Source organism: Nelumbo nucifera, chromosome 2 (genome assembly GCF_055504915.1).
Source record: "Nelumbo nucifera cultivar China Antique chromosome 2, China Antique-T2T, whole genome shotgun sequence".
Taxonomy (NCBI): domain Eukaryota; kingdom Viridiplantae; phylum Streptophyta; class Magnoliopsida; order Proteales; family Nelumbonaceae; genus Nelumbo; species Nelumbo nucifera.
The window spans coordinates 47,255,170-47,273,305 of record NC_142650.1 but is presented as its reverse complement, the minus strand read 5'-3'; the positions used below and the strand labels follow the sequence as shown (position 1 = coordinate 47,273,305).

The 18,136-nt window shown below is 38.4% G+C and overlaps 1 protein-coding gene across 4 annotated transcripts; it reads right to left on the bottom strand.

Moving 5' to 3' along the window:
- Positions 1-4,202: 4,202 nt before the first annotated feature.
- On the bottom strand, positions 4,203-15,324 carry TAF15B (TBP-associated factor 15B). Of its 4 annotated transcripts, none has more exons than XR_016082856.1 (7): positions 14,808-15,323; positions 14,595-14,712; positions 13,762-14,425; positions 11,565-11,715; positions 11,353-11,434; positions 5,366-5,580; positions 4,203-5,237 (listed from the first exon to the last, which is right to left on the bottom strand). XR_016082856.1 is itself a non-coding variant. In XM_010266250.3 (6 exons), the coding sequence occupies exons 1-6, from the start codon at positions 15,202-15,204 to the stop codon at positions 5,472-5,474; spliced, it is 1,527 nt and encodes a 508-aa protein (XP_010264552.1). In that variant the 5' UTR covers positions 15,205-15,324; the 3' UTR covers positions 5,036-5,471. The 4 variants fall into 4 exon arrangements, 2 of the variants coding, with proteins under 2 accessions (XP_010264552.1, XP_010264553.1); XR_736088.3 differs by having other exon boundaries at positions 5,036-5,237; positions 5,366-5,586; positions 14,808-15,324; XM_010266250.3 differs by having other exon boundaries at positions 5,036-5,586; positions 14,808-15,324.
- Positions 15,325-18,136: the final 2,812 nt, after the last annotated feature.

Below are 18,136 nucleotides of genomic sequence, written 5' to 3'. Positions count from 1 at the left end.
ACGTTAGGAATATTTCCGTACTTGTATGACTTAATTCATAGAAAATATTCCCTATACAATGTTGCAAGGGGCTGCTGGAATGGTGCGAGCAACAATAATATATAGCTGATATTTACTATTCCATCTCCCACGTTAATGAGTTTAGGGCATTCATAACTTGCCAGCTGTCCCATTTTTGAAGGATTGGGACCAGCCACTGGGTGAGTCTCATCTAGAGGATTAAGTAGGCCAAAAATCCGCTTAGGATATAGTCCCAGCTATTGATGCTTGTTGCTGCCGAAGTGTCAAATATTCTGACAACGGAGAAAGGTTCCGTTAGAATTATTGCAAAGAAAAGCTTAAAACACGCTAAATATATCAAATGGTTGTTGGAACTCATATTATCATATTGTTTATATATGGTGCAAACTGTGGATGCATGGTTGGTCCTCTTCTTCTGAACAAACTGTATAGAAGAGTTGGCCAGACTGCAATCTGCAAAGCGTGCTTGCCCTCTTCTAATAAAAATAACTCACAGAGAATGGGAAAGAGAAAGACCACTTTCGAGAGGGATACCCCATCTAAGGTTGCCTCTTCCAGGGGCAAGTTCCTTCGGCAAACAAATGTCATTTGACACATTTGTCTGTATATTTTGATACTGTTTTATAAAGCTTCGTTTGGATGAGTTTTTGTTTTTGAGCTTTGGGTGTAAAAATAAAAGTAAAACAAAGAGCTTTTTTGAGTGTTGAGTACAAATACAAATATGTTCAATACAGATACATATAAAATAACACAAAACACAAGGTTTTACATTTTACATTATTTGTATTGTACTCATTCCAAACTCAGCCTTCGTGAGATTTGTTATTACAAAGATTATAAATCTAAAGAACGCTTTCACGTCCCAGAGCACACGTCCTAAAATTGAGACTTTATGGTTTTGGGTTTGAATTCCAAAAACATAAATCTAATCCTGAAGTTCATCCAAAATGAACATGAAAAAAATATCCTATAATCACCTCATATTTCTATTACATAAAACTATAGCTTCAATGATAAGGTTGTCTTTTATTCTCCCATAAAAATGATAAAGTTATCTTCATGCCATCGGACCGGACTGGATGGTCAGACCGGTTGACCTGAGAATTTGGCAAATAGCCAGTTTCATTTCACCCTAAAACTACTTTTTGACCAAAAACCGTTGATTTGGTCAGCAATCCACTGACTTGTGTGGTCGAACAATCGATCCCAACAATGGCTTTTGACTTTTTTATTTTATTTTATTTATTTTTTAAGTCAGAATGGGTCGTTCATTTGAGCCGAACGATCAGACCATTCAACCTGGGAACCAATTCCCAAAACGATTCTATGTCCAATCCGATTTTTAAAACCTTGCTTCACACTCACCTAATTGTTAGGTGAGGTCTTTGAATAGACTTTTATCCTCTAACACACCCCTCATGTGATAGACCATTAGGCCTGAAGCATGGACAATCACAATCCCACTCCCCCTCATACATTGTGCTAAAATTTAATTAATTATAATGGGGACAACAAAAATCGAACACTAGACCACTTGGTCAAACAGGTTACGATGCCGTATTAAAGAACCATTTAACCTAAAATCTTAAACTGTTAACTGGTTTGTTTTAGTGTTGATGTGGAATCAAATCCCACAACCAGCACTTTGGGAAAAAGGGGGGTCAATGGTAGTTATCAATGATGCATGGCACCAAATAGCAAAAAAATAAAAAGCTGTTAGGTGAGGTCCCCCAATAGATTTTTATTCTCCAACACAAACACATATAATATATTATCTTAAACTCTTAAGAAAAAAAAAGTCAAAATGATGTATAAAAAACTACAACATGTTCATGATTTTACTTTAAGAAGAAATTATCATTAGAAGATCTTTACAAACACAAAGAACCACCTTTAGTTGGGAAATTTGTTTTCCCTTGATATTAACTCTTATTTATATCATGTTCACATTCTATATTTGTATTGTTAACATTGTTCATGTTCTTTCTTCTTCGAGGAGATTCTAGTTTGGATGTACAATGGTTATATCATTAACATTTTAAGTATAAAATGTTTTCACAATTAAGGAATGGCAACAGGGTAGGTACAGGGAGGGTTTTGTAAATTGTAAACTCTACCCACCTCCCTAAACTGACCAACCTTTAGCCCCCCCCCCCCCAAGGTTCAAAGTATCAACACATATTGGCCCGCATCGACTGATACATATCCTGTCGGTGGCTTCTCGATATGCCCCTACAGGGGTTGTATCGGATTAGCCACAAGTTCAGAGGGTAATTGGGCCTTAAACCGGCCCCTCTGAATCAATTTCGAAAAAAGTAAGTAAAACATAAAAAAAAGCATTAGCACAGCTGATACGCCAAGCGTATCAGCCCATGTCAATATTTAGAACCTTTGACCCGCCCCAAAATTCGTAACAGGTTGGATTTTGAGAATCCAGACCCTCCCCGCACTCAAGGGTAGAGGTGGGTTGGGTTTAGAACTTGCATGTAATTTCCTATTATTCCTTGTCATATATAAGCAATAAATAAGTATAATAACACCAATAAACAACAAAATTTTCAATTATTTTATTAAACCATGTAGAAAAACACAAACTATCAATTACCCTTCACATAAAATTCAACACCTAGTGCATAAAATTTACATGCTTTCCAACAATATACAGATCAGGGAAGGTTGGATTTAACCAAATATCAGGGAATGTTGGATTTAACCAAATACCAAACCCTATCCGTACTGATAGGGATTGTAGAATCCCAAACCAACTCCTACCCCAAAACTTGTCCTTACACCTAATATGAAGGACAGTAATTGGGAGATCAAGGCTGTTTTGGGAGCCTATACACATAACACCTTAATCAATTTAAGTCTTCATTTATCTTTTCAACTAAAAAGGTATTGAGTGTAAATACTATTTCCCCCAATCATTATGAGATGCTATGCACCGCAGGCTTATAAAACAGCTCAGGTTGTTTTTTACAAACAGCCGAAGTTTTTCCGGTAATTGAAGAAAGTAACCAATGCTTAAGTGCTGTAACGTTTGACTTCCGGAGGTAGGCAGCACAAAGACGGGCTTGATAGACATATTATGATAAAAGGGGCGAATGAAACTTATAGTTTTTGTGCCTTTCAAACCCATATAATGCTGAGACACACCACTTAAAGGCAACACACCCTATAAACCATGTTTAATCAGAAACGAAGAGAACCCAAAAAAATTAACCGTAAAACCTTTTGGTTGTTGAGAACGTTCTTGAGCATGACACGTCAGTCCATCAATCCACTGCTTATCTTTTTGTTCAAAAGAATTGAGGGCAATTAATCTTCCACCCATGGTAACGTGTCTTACAGAAAAATGTTCCCAAAAGCCTAGGCGGTTGAACCCCAACAGCGAAACTTTTTCCGTGTAGTTATTGGTCAAAAAAAAAACTGAAAACAAATTTCAATAGGAAAATCTATGATGCGTTGCGGAAAATATATGGTATAGGAAAAGCTTTGGCCAACCTAAATCCACCCATGAATTTTGATAAAGAACACCTGATTAGCTACCACATTTATGATTCCATTTAATTGGACAGAAGTTCTTCAGATATCATATCTTTTCCCATATCATAGTGGATCCCAACTTCAATGATAGCCATATCTAGCAAAACAGAATAATCCCATTGAATTGCATCCATAGCTCCACAGAGTACAATAGATTATTATCAAATCAAAAGTTGAGGCGGCATTATTTTCATATGATGTTAAGGATTGCGATTCCATCCTTAGTGGCTGGATTTGTTTCACATTCCAGTTGTTCTCGAAATGGCAGCTGACCGGAACATTTCCACCGTACCATATGGCAGCACAAGTTATTAAATTGCCACGAACCCGAGGGTGGCTTCATTGGAGCATTACAACTTGAAACAGACATGAAAAATTTTCACTCGCGGAAGATCGAATTAAATCATTCAGAGTAAATGATTTAAACTCAGGTCGACGAAAGATCGTCATCATCATCAATCATCAACATAATCATGTTTATCCATACACCCAACCGCCAGGTAATTTCTAGCAAAGTTTACTGGCCATGTAACATCATATAAAATATTCCGCACACTCCCGGTTTGACGCTGGAGATACTCGTACAAATCGACAATGACAACGGGGGGGAGGGTTGTAAACTGAAACTTCAGAGATGCAATAAAACCGACCTTTCGTGCATAAAAAAATAGTAGTGTGTGTCAACATAATCGTCTACAAAATTGAGACTTCCAAGACCAGTAGACACCTAAACCTACGTAGTAAATATCTTTGTTCCCTCCTAAAATAGTAAATACACCGCAAGCCAGTATCAAATGGATTAATAGCGCTCACAAATCACAATAAGCCATTGCAACTGGCATGACAACCGAAAATGAAGACTTCTGGGTGGCCAAAACTGACGTTCAAAGTCGGTAACACTTCAACAGTCCAACATTTGAATTTGAGCATGCAACGCACTGCTGTTGACCGAGGTCAAAAGGAACCGAGCTCCATCCCAGAGGGCAAGTCCCCCCTAGTCCCCTGAATCATACATAATCCAGATGATCTCCTTTTATCCAAGGCCATGTAGCAATGACATGTTGGAGGGAGGAAAGCCAATCTAGTTGACAGGATGTTGCTTAGGGTACGTACCAAAAGGACACGGTGAATCTTGAATAGATCCAAGTTCCAACAAACATTTTGATGGAAAGTGGAAAAAGGAACCGTGGAACTTGCCCTTGACACCTGCCTAATAATCAACCATATCGCGAATTTGGGAAATGACAGCATCTATTTCACTAGTTGAGATATTTTTCAGGGCGCATGAATAATCTTTTTCCTTCAAGTTTTAGGAAAGCTATGGAGGAACAACTAACACCTTAGCCTCAGGAGTAAACTGAGACGGAACAAATGCCGTTGAGAAGCCAGGTCTCCAATCAACTGACCTAACAATTGAATTAGGATACATGGCACTGGCATGCAGGCTTAAAAAGAATATAGCTTTGGGTGAAAAAATCCTGCTTGGGATGCAATCACAATCATCTATTCAATGCTACATAATTCAAGTACAGAAACATGCATGCAAAGCCATGCAATGCACCCATCTTTCAAATTGATGCCCAAGCATAACGACAAAATTTTGAAAGAGTAGCACTCACCTGAAAATCTCAACCTACCTTAGCAGCAATTTGGAGATTATCCACTTGCCTCTAAAAAAACATTCACATGGTTTAAATTAATCCCCATCTTAAAGAAACAAGACCCCTTGAACCTGTAGAAATAAGATAAATGATAGAAGGAGAAGGTTAGGTTTTGCCCAAGAAAGCGAACAACCTACCTCTTAGTCTCCTACTCTCCTGTATGAAAACAAACCCGCGAACAGGAATAGATTTAGAATTCCCTCATCACATTTCTTAGTACAATAAAGCAGAGCCAATGTTCAATCAATATGGACGTGAGCGCTGCCCACCATGATAATGCCTATCTGGACCAGAACCTCCACCATCCCTGCGTCTGTCCCCACCATTGCCATATCCACCTCTACCACCACCACTGTTCCTGACAAAAAGCTTTTATTAACATGTGGTTCCTCAAACTGGCAACAGCCTAGAAGCTTTTGACTTCTGAATGATGCAAAGGCATAAGCAGCAATTGTATTTTAATATCTAATCAAAACAATCTCATTACACAATCAGCAATTGTATTTTACCAATAAACGTTTCAAAGTTACAATCTGATTACACAACATGAACTTTCCTGAATAGGAAATTGGTTCATCCCATGAAAATATCTAATCAAAACAAATATGAAATGGAAAAGAACAGACAAGCAATATTAAAAAAATCTTGACAAACTAGCAGAAAGCTTGCCAAACTGCATAGGAATCATGTAATTCATCTGGCTCACTACAGAAGTTAAAAATGTCTTAAACACTCAACCCCCACCACAGGGGAAAAGAAACCATAAATTCTCCAAGGCCCTAAATTAGCAAGTTCCAGACAATAGAGACACACAAAACATCAAAAGAGTTGTAATTTTTTTACCATTAGTGACCACAGAGTGTTTACAAGAATAGATTTTGTATTTCCTTCTGTATATGAGTAGCCCGTTTTGATGGCTGTTCCTCACATAATATGGAACCAACAGGAAAAAGAAATCTTGAGGGAATTAGCAAGTGCAATTATGCTATTTTTTAAGGGCCACAAAGGATTTGGGACCACATCTTTGAGGGGAGATTAAAATCCAAACATTGGTCAATAACAACAATACTTTAGCATTTAAAGATTTAAATAATGATAATTATCAAGACAAAAGATTTAAATAATGATTTTCAGTAATTGACTCGTTAAGTGGCTTGGAGAAACAAGAGGACCAGGTTTGTTTCTCCTCGTTTGATCAGTAATAACAGGTTACGCAATTTTATTAAATAGAAATAAGGAAAAGTACAGAATAAGAGCAAGATTCAAACTATCTAGAGCTTATCAACAACTTGATCCACACCCGCCTTCTTGAAGGCAAAACATAGCTCTAAAGAGGAGGTGCTTAGCAGGTTCAAAGGCATGTTTTGCTCTTAGCTGGCCGCTGACAGTACATAAGCCATTCCAGGGGATACCATTTTTTTATCATGGATCTCATGTTCTCATGTCAACAGGAGGGGCCATTACTTGATTAAGAAGGGTAAAACCTCTATTAATCATGAGAACATGGATTTGAGTCTGAGGGTGGCCACTGTGTGCAAAAATACCAAAGGTCAGGACCATAACCAGTTCAAACCTCCCAGGACTCCAGAAAGCTGGGAGAAACATTAGGTAATGGCCTTCAGATCATTTTGTAAACAGGAGTGTTAATCTGTCATAATTTTGTATATTGCCGGTCTACATGGGCTTATACTTTTCACTGTAATGAAACGCAATACCTTCTTTCCAAAAAAAATATTTTCTAGCTTTGGCATCTACTGCAAATAATCAAATACTTTATTCAGATGAGTGAGGAAATCAGTAAAGTCTTAGCAGAATACTGTGTATATATAGACACACACAAATACTTTATTCAGATGATCAAGGAAATAAGAAAACTACCTAGCAGAATACTGTGTATATATAGATAGATACACACATAAACACTTTAATTCGGTTGAGCGAGGAAATCAGAAAACTATCTAGCAGAATACTGTGTATATATAGACACATACACAAATTATTTATTCAGATGAGCAAGGAAATCAGCAATGAAAAGAGGAAATATAAATGGTTAACCAGGGACATGGAAATTCAATGTAATTGGATAAAGAGAAGTGCAAATGCATTGGCTGATGGTCTAGCTAGGCAAGGGGTAAATAGAGACACATTATTCTGGGCTGTTTTGTAATCACTACAAGATCAGAAAGTTCTTGGGTAACTGGAGTTAAGACCTTTTAGCTCCACCCCGTTGTAATCTTGTTTTTATCATTAAAAAAATTTCACTGTTACTGATAAAAAAAATCAGAAAACTATCTAGCAGAATACTGTGTATGTATATATATATATATATATAGATACACACATAAATACTTTAATTCAGATGAGCGAGGAAATCAGAAAACTATCTAGCAGAATACTGTGTATATATAGACACACAAATACTTTATTCGGATGAGCAAGGAAATCAGAAAACTATCTAGAAAAATACAGTGTATATATAAACACACACACAAACACAGTTTGTTCATTCATCCATGCTGCATCTTCTGTTTCAGCTTACCCCTCCCTTAAAGGTTAAGATCTTGCTCCTTTTGTCAAGGAAACAAAAGAATGTACCTTTTTTTATCAGCAAAAGGATGTACCTTCTTCATAATAAAATCAAAGAAAGAATGTAATTTTTTATTGAAGAGAAAAGAGTGTACTTACTACCCATCTGTTTATTTAAAAAGGCATAAAAAGGTAGTCCTTAGCTCTATATTGATTACAGTTTAATAGTGCACTATCTACATGTCCTACATAAAGAACTAGTAGGTCCATAAAAGTTCCTTTATTGGCAAGCTATTAGATTGAGGAAGGTTAAGATGTAAGTCTTTTCTTTAGTCATCAACGAAAGTCTACCACTTTTGTTATGGCCTTGCTTCCACCAACTGAAACTTGTTCAGTGAATCTAATTTTAGGTCATTAAAATGTTCTCCAACCTAAGAAGCCCAGATACAGGGAAGAGATAGTTAACTGGATAGAAACGAAACAGAAAGAATTGACACTAATACTTTGATCACCTATATAACCCTCCATCCACAAATGCTTCATATACACCCTAAATCAAGAAAACTAAATATAATCATGTTAAATACTCTGTTCTTATCCCAGAACAAGTCACAGGAAATGCCATGCCCTGCAGGAACTGCTTTTACCATCATGAAATCCTAGAAACATTCACTTGCCATCATAATAGAAATAACTTTCTAAACCACTGAACATCTCGAAAGTATCTGGAATGAAATAATTCCACTACGGCTCTCCAATGAAATTAGGAAAAGAATTTTAAAATCTAACATAGAGCCATTTAGATATAAAAGGAAGTCCATATTTCAAGATTTCAAGAAAAGATATCTATTGCTTCTTAACAACTAAAATGGTTCCAATTTCAAGTGATGATAGTAGATCAAAAAATTATTGAGAAAAATGAAATGATTTCGTTTCATATGGCACCCAAACTACACATGCACAGTCCCCTTCCTTCAATGACCTTCCTCTAAGCAATTTCATCACCAGAAAAGTATTCCCAACCCCTCATCATTTATCATTTAATACGCAAAAGTCAACAAATCACCTATCCGTCCATATGAACATTTTTGGCATCAACAGATAAATGAGAATTATATCACCCAAGTCTTAAATGATTAATCTGACCAATCAAAATATGCATTACAACCATCTTTCCTCAGACATGTTTACAAATGGAAAAAAAAATCCCATCCATCTTTTCTGATTGCTCCTGCCATGTCCAAGTATCTGATAGAAACACATCAATTCAAATTATTGTACTTCATCCTACACATGAACACTTCTACCCATCAAGATTAGGATGAGATCACCACAGAACACCTATCTGAGCTTTTTTTATAGGAACACACAAAAAGCAGGATTTCACATAATAATTATTGTACCTTATTTCATCTTAGACACAGCATAACTTTCAGCCATCAAGATTAATCTTGACAATGCTCATCTACCTTTTCTGGCCCTTAAAGTTAGTCATATCACCCCCTCAACCATGATTTCTAACATTTATCCAACACCTCCTAGTATGATGGGGTTATGATCCAAATCTTGACTGGTACTGCTAAGAAATCACTAGCTACTTGCTAGATCATCACTTCTAGAATATAGAAGTTATCTAATTTCTCAAGAATTTGAAAGGCCTAATTTGGTACTGAAATTCAATCATTGCATGACCTGTATAAGTTGCAACTTCAACAGCAATTTGCAGATCAACACATCAGATATGCACAGTGCACTTACCTGACAAATTTGTCAATGTCAGCAAGTGGAATCCGTGCAATCATGCACTTTTACATGCATGAAGACATAGTCAGGTAAAGCTCTCTTTCTGGAATATTGCAATGGAAGACAAGCCAAGTATGGCTATCATAACTGAGACTCGTTTTCTAAAAAATATAGAACCTTAAAGCTGGTTATGAGCTAGGGATTTTAATTTCCAACTAGTGTTAGAAAGCTTTGTAAAGCAAGATAAAACGGAAACCCTGATAAAGTAAGACAAAATAAATGGTTATTCAGAAGAAACCTTAGGAAAAGAGTTTATCAAGGTGAAGACCTCCAAATCATAATAAAATAAAATGAAATTTCTTTAAGCTGTGTCCTTCACCGGCATTCGAAACACTCCATAAGCTCAAGTCTAACCACTTCTGAAGCTAAATGGAGGATCTAAACCATTACCCATAAAAGAAAGTGGATTGAAATCATTAACCATAAAAAGAACTAGTGGTTAATCATGAAAGAAAGTAACCCAGTAAAACAACCATCTCAACAACAATAATTGAAAAAAAAAATAGTATGCAATATCAAAACTTATCTAACCCAAGTACACCAATTACCAAACTTCATTAAGCAAATGAAAGAGAATTTTCAGTACAATCGCCTAGTAGTATCCATTGCACTTGCACGAAGACCCACAGTTCGAAAAATGCACATAACTGTGGCATTCCTGTCCATGCATCATGCTAAGTTAACAGGGGCATTCCATCTAGTTCTAAAATGATGAAACCTATTTTGTTTGTTCAGCCACATTTTCAGTGGTTTTGGAACCAACAAACCATGGTTACAGAAAATGTGTTATCACCCAGATATGTTTCACTGATGCAAACATGATATATTTACAACAGCTTAAGCTTATAGAATTTTGATAAAAAATGACCTTGTGATCAAAAGTCATTGATAGGAGAAGTATAAAAAATTCGTATTCACATGTTTGATCAAAAAATAAACCATGAACTGAACAACTTCTGCAGTATTGTGTGGTTTAAAATACAACCAAGAACATTTAGCAAAATGTATAGAGTAAGAATTGCATGGTTCTAAAAATGCATTGTCATTTTCTTAAGAAGTTAGTAAATTTTCTAAACCATACTAACCATTTTGAGAACCAGTAAATCAATGTTCTAAACCACATAAATCAATATTCTGAAACTTAAAATGAATCAGATGGTTTAACAATTTAAACCATCATTAATGCCTTAAACCAGAACAGGTCAACCCCCTGTCCTTTATGCTATTGCTAAGTAAAATCATCAATTATTTTTCCTACAAAATCAATTGAACAAGTTTGAAAAGCTACCCAAATGTTTTTTTTTTCTACTGCTCATTTTATCCCTCTATTTTCCAATTATATATTCACATGGGCCGATCAAGACATCAAAGCATGGACAATCAGCCTTGGCAGGTCAACAACTCAACATCTGGATTGGTCTCAAACAGTGACCATGAGTTACCCATTACATTTCAATACAAGTATAAACACTCAATAATGTATGCCTCAATAGGCTACAGAGAATGAATGTGTCCGCAGCAACTGCATATTGCAATTATTCCAGAAAAAAGCGAACATAAAGGTCAGTTTCAAATGATAACCAATTACCAGAAAACAAAAAAAAAAAAACCTGGTGACATACCAATCACAGCCTGTGCAATGTAATTAAAAAAAAAAAAAAAATTGCAACTATTCTACTGGTAGTTAGCAGTTAACACGAGAACAGCAGGATTGACATATGAAAACAAATTAGAAAGAGAATTTCAGAAAATGTGTGTGTGTGTGTGTGTGAGAGAGAGAGAGAGAGAGAGATACCCATGACCATAGGCTGGTTGAGCCCTTGGTGCAGATTTCTCTGCCATTGCAACACTGATTTTATAACCCCGCATATCATAATCTGATAAATAATGATAGAATGAGTTCCAATTATAGAATTTAATAAACACAAATTACTGATCAATAATAATAATAATAATAATAACAATAAACACAAGTGGCATTACTAAAAGGCATTCTCTAGAACATACTATTATAAAAGCCCCCTGCAGAATGGGCAGCAGAGGGATCTTCATAAGACAGAACTGCATCTCCTTTGCTGTTCCCATGGTCATCTGTGTATATCTTTATGTTCCAAGGCCATTGATCCTTATATCCTCGCTTTTGCTTGATTCTACCAACCTACAGAAAAATTGAAGCATTACCATAAATAAATCAAGTAAGCATAAATTTAATGGTCAAAGAAGAATATGTAATTGAGTAACCTAAGCACAGAAAGTAGTCAGACATGTTATTCGTTTTAATTTGCAAGTGTTATAGTTGAGGTGTTGAACTGCAGATCAGTGTTTAAAAAGGCGTGGATGGCGTACGCCTGGAGGTGCTCCCAAAATGCCCTGAGGCGTATGCCAGAGACACTGACACCTCTGAGGCATACGCCTCAGGTGCAAGAGGCGCTCGCCTCCGCTTCGACAAGACCAATGTTTTAAAAGTGCAAGGCATAAAAAAGACACAGAGGTCAATTTGAGCTTGAGGCGCAAGGTGCAAGGCGAGGCGTGCACCTTTTTGAAGCATGGCACAAAAATACAAAAAAATGCTAAGTTTTCAAAAAGAAAATCAGAAAATTAAAAAAAAGCCAAAAAAATAAAAAAAATATTAAACATAATATTAAAAAAAATATAAACTTAAATTTTAAAATAAATGTTTTAAAAAACCTATTATCTAAAATTAAAATACAAAAACATAAGACGTAAAGCATATTCAAATGAGAATTTAAAAATAAAATCAAAGATATAAAACATTTTCAAGCATGTAAATCCTCTAATCTCTTTTTTTACTCAATTGCATTACTTCAAGTAGCTAATGTAATGTAAAACATATTACATCCCTGATTCTATGAGCCTCCTTTGTGCCACACCCCTCGAGGCAAGCCCAAACAAGTCCATGTTAGGTGTTCAATTCTTAGTTCCCTCACAAAAATTATGAATTTATAATTTTAATTGCTTTTTAAGAAAATATTTTATTAGGATGAATGAATGAACAACATTAGCAATTAGGGGGTTCTCAGAGCTTCGGTGAGCGAGCGAACCCAGCCGCTATGTTCAAAAAAAGCAAAAAAGCGTCAAATTTTCAAAAGGCGCACGCCTGGACTGAGGCGCAAGGTGCATCAAGTGCATGCCTAGGCGCACCAGGCGTACGCCTTTTGAAAGAGCTGCGCCTAGGACCTATACAAGGCGCATAACCTAAAATGCGATTCGCCTATGCGCTCGCCTGAGGTGTGCCTTTTAAATCACTGGACAAGACCCCCCTTTCAAGTTTCAATTAGTGTCATGCATCTTTATTCTTCTTACTATAAAAGATTTTTAATAAGAATAAAGAAAAATGAGATCCCCCTTCCTCTTCTTCTTCCTCCTCCTTCCTCCTCACTCCCCTCCTCTCAAGGAGGCTTGTGTTCAGGAGGCTTACACCTCATACGTTCTGAACCACACCTCACGCCTCACGCCTCTAGGTAGTGGAACGCCTCGTGTCACGCCTCCACGTTTTAAAACATTGCTGTGGACTATCATGATTAGGCTACTGTGAACAATTATTCCTTTGCACTACCAGTATTACATCTTTGTGGGTTATTGAGTACCAAGAAGTAGTTGAGGTAATCTGCTCAACTCAGCATAGGTACTCTCTCTAACAGGAAATACAAGAGCAACTATCAGTATTGCATAGTTGATCAGCATGGCCAAGAAAGTAATTTTCAGGTTACAAAAGGGACGAATTTTACTAATGCATAATCAAAGCTTTATTTTCTATTCATTGTTTTCTCAAGCTTTTGAACTTGGGGCATCCTCCTCATCCTCGTGCAGAAGTTTGTAGATGCCCCATTACTGCCATCCTATTTATATGATCAACTAGAAGAAACACCAAGAAGACAAAAGACATGCTAAATGTGTGAATTTTTCTTTTACTTCTGTTGTCTTCTTGTTGTAACTCAGTTGCTCTTTCAATGACATATATAATGATAGCTGATTCAATCAATGAAATAATATCTAAACAATTTCTTTGGGATTTCATTTATCCTAGACAAACCAAAACACAAATGTACATTATAGACTATTTTAATCAGGACACAAACAAATAGATCTGCATAAAACACAAAATACAAATGTAGGCTAAAATGTTGAATGGCCCTTTGTCCCAAGAAAATGAAAATGCAGAGTGCAAGAAACACAGACATACCTGGCCAATCCCCCCAAAAAGCTCTCTTAGCTCTTCAGTAGTCACATCCGGTGGCAGATTGGAGATGTAGATTCTTGAGTTGTCGCAGGAATCCCCACAATTCTCATCACATTGCTTGATCTTAGCTGGAGGTTCAGCTGGAGCACCACCATAGCCACCACCTGAGTGTCGGGGGCCACCACCATATCCACCATCATACGCACCTGGTGGACCTCCGCGACCACTTCCGCGTGTATCAACTGGGGCATCGCCACCATAACTATTTGGAGGGGCACCATAGGATGGGGGATACGAATTAGGACCACCAGTGTAGCTGGTAGGAGGAGGAACTGCCTCCGTTCCATAATTACTATTTCCACCATAAGAATTCGGTTGAGGAGGATAATTTCCACTACCACCACCATAGGATCCCGATGCAGGCGGAGCCATCTGACCATAATTACCATCTTCTCTTCCTTGACCACCAGCATAAGAGCCACCTCTTCCACCACCGTCTCTACCACCATAACCACCGTTTCTACCACCACGGTGCCCACCGTGTCCGGCTCCGCTTCCTCCTCTGTTATAACCACCGCCACTACCACCATGATCGCCTGCTCCAGTTGGAGAGGGCGCACCACATTTATTGCATTCAACTCTTCTTGCAAAGTTCAGATTCCCACAACTACAAAAAATAAGATCGAAAGTATCCAAAGTCAACACAAGTTACGGAGGGAAATGAATGGAAGGACAAATTCAAACAACCAGAACTTCAGCACATATTCCAATAACGCATAGTAAATTGCAGAGGAAAAGAACAATAAACCGGGAAAAGGAAGGATGAAAGATAGCACCTTGGGTTGGGACAGAGCCAATCTCCTTCTCTACCGCTACCGCCACGACCGCCGCCTCTGTTACCACCACCTCCACCTCTACTGCCGCGATCCCCTCCTTGGTATCCGCCACCACCGCCTGCAAGCAGAAAAGTAAATTAGATTAAAAATAAATAACAGAAATAACATAAACTCAGCGAAACCTGCGAAGAAAAAAAAAAGAGATTTAAGTACCTCGATTTTGTGAATTCCCTCCGTATCCTCCTCCTCCTCTTCCCCCTCCACCGCCACCACCACCGTAGTTTCCACCACCGCTACCACTATAGCCTCCGCCTCCGCCCCCGCCATATCCACCCCCACCGCCACCTCTACCTCCACCGCCACTCCCATAACCCCCACCACCTCCATAGCCTCCACCACCGCCACCGCTGCCTCCGTAACCCCCGTCGCCGCCGCTACCTCCATAGCCCCCGCTAGAAGCACCTGTATAGCCACTACCACCGCCAGTTCCATAGTTTCCAGCACTGCCAGATCCATAGCCTCCACCAGCACTGCCACCGCCATAGCCACCACCACCACCTCTGGGAGGTGGAGCAGATTCGTCGCCCCCAGGACCATACATCCCAGACATGTTTTAGGGTTTATTCAGGATCTTTTTCCTTTCACTTGTAAGGATGTAGACTTGAGAGAGAGAGAGGATGGGTGGGGGTTAGGGCACGAAACTGATAGTACATATACCCAATTCCAATCGGGAAGAAAGGAGAAATAAATATCAAAGCTCGAAAGTCTTGATCCCTTCACCGTGTTCCTCACGGAGCCTTCGCAAAACACACACACCTTAGCTCAAGTACCATTTCTAAGTTTTCTTTATTTTTTGCATATGCTAACATCACGGGCAAGGCAGGTCACGGTATGCTTAAATCAAAAATGGACAAGACACAGCATCCCCAGACCCTGATGTTGCACGAAATCCTTATTGAACTTCGATCTTAGGTCATTGGCCCGTCCCGATGGCATTGCCTTTACCCTTGCTTTATTTGTTTACCTTTAGTTATGAAAACTATCTAAATCCTCCGGACTTCAAAATATCTCCTAGTAACATAAAAACTTTTTTATGAATCATTTGCTTCTCTTTTGTCATTTTCTAGGGTTTTGCAAGAAAAGTAAGGGAAATTGTAATTTACCATCACTTTTTTTATGAATGCTCTTAAATTCATAATAATTTTTTAAAACGTTCAAAACTCATTATATCACTAAGCTTTTATTTCCTAAAACTCACCATCCATCAAAGTATCATTAATATTTATTTAGCAAAAATTATCTACGCCAACACAAATATAATTTTTATGACCAAAATACCCTTAAATGACAAATCAGCCTTATTAAACATAATTTTATGGGTAATCTACTGTTCATCGTCCCAAATAGCGGTGGCGATGGATTCAAGTCAACTTCATTTATGACCAAAACATCCAAGAGGAGATAATGACTAACGGGATGAGCTTTGACAATCGGTCGGCTCTGATCTCCTTCTTCGGCATCAGTGAAGCTAAGAATGTCAATTCTGTTAGTTTGAAAGAACGAAGAGAACCATTTTCTTCAATAGATACAACAACAGAAGAAACAGGCATTGCCCTAACTTCGCACCCCCTACTTCCTCTTCCTCTCTTGGAGTATGAGAGTGGCAGAGCAAACAGAAAAGTCGGAGAGAATAATTATCACGACTCCGGTTTTCTCACCCACTACAGTCGTCGGCAACAGATGCGCGTCGGCCACCAGTCCCTCGTTCTTATCTAGTCCGATCCCCCTTTTCCGTTGTGATCAGATTGCTTTGTAAAAGTTTCTGGTACGATGAGGTGTTTTGGACGTGCATGACCGTTCGACAGGATAAGCCCATCGAAGAGGAAGAAATGCAGTGTTTGAAATGTTTTTCGTCTAAAGAGGAAGCCCCATACGCACCGTTTGAGTACATCTTCCCACAGCACTCCCCCTCCAACGTCGACGTAAGCCGAGTCGCCAAACCTCACCACCTCAATCTGAGTTTCCATGGACCCCATGTCGATCACCAGCCCTTTGTTCGTCATAGCCTGGCCATTGATGGAGTGGTCGTTACCCCTTGCAGCGACCGTGAGATGGGCGAACCTGGAAGCTGCTATGATTACTCTAACTACGTCTTCTCGATAGGCTGGCATGGTGACCGCTAGCGGCTTTGCTTCAACGATACCGCCGAAATCCTTGGCAACAGCAGCGGTGCGGACGAAATCTATTGTCCCTTGTAACTCGAGGCCTCTTAATAGGCTTGCGTCGTCGTCGTCGCCTGGTCTTGTTTCAGTTTCATTTTCATGAATGAATCACTCCAAGAACGCTATCATTGTCCCCGCTGGCGGTAGAGCAAAGGGAGAAGCCATTGAAAAGGAAGAAAGCGAAGAAAGAGATAATGAAGGTTTTACCATTATCTCACTTTTGGACGTTTTGAAAATTTATGGTGAATTTAAGAGAATTCATAAAAAGTGACGGTGGGTTTTGGAGAATTACCCAAAAAATAATAATTTGTAGATGACTATCAACCCCTGATTTTTGTTCGATCCACCGCGAGAACCTACAATTTACCCCAAACATTTAATCAAACTCATCCAACCTTCCTGAAAAACCCAAAAATCCCAAATTTCACCTTGAAATCTCTTAGATCCATCGTTAAACCTGCTCGATATTGATTCGACGGCCCCGATCAACCCCACTTACACCTCAACTATTAGATCAGACACAACCATTAGACCCAGGACCCCCCAAAACACCTACCCATGAAAGATTGAACTCATGACTCCTCCGTTCACCCATCCATCAAACAAATATTCCATTTCGATACCTCTCATTAACCTAAACACTAGGAACCTGGATTCTCTTGATTTTAACACATTCAAACTGATCAAACCAAATCATTAAACTCTAGACACATCAAAACACCTACTCATAAAGTTTCGGCCATAGACTTTCCCATTTGCCCTTTCATCAGACCAAGATTCCATTTCGAAACATTTTGTTCCTACGAACTCAACCCTTCAAATACAGATCAAACCACATCATTTGATCACAGACACCCCCAAATACCCACCTATGAAATTTCAGCCCCAAATACCTTCATTTACCATCGATCACCCAAAGATTCTATTTCGAGGCTTCAGATTAATCGGATTCCAAATCTGCCAAATTGGATTAATATAACCTTACAAATCACCTCAGATTAGCTAAAAATCCTATCCCGTGAAATTTGACCCAAAACTACTTTCGTTTACCCTTCATCGACCATAGATTTCATATTGAGGTTCCAAATTAGTCGAATTAAGCCCTTTCCAGATCTGTCTGATCCAGGCCCAGTTGGGCCAATTTGACCCCACTAATCAACTCAGAATGTTCAAAAACCCCACTCTATAAAATTTCAGCCAAAAATACCCCAATTAAACCTTCCATAAAAAAAGATTCAATTTCGACCAATCCTATTAACCCCCATACAAACCCACTCTCGTGGTTAGACCCATCTCAACCCTCCAGTATATTGACCCGGA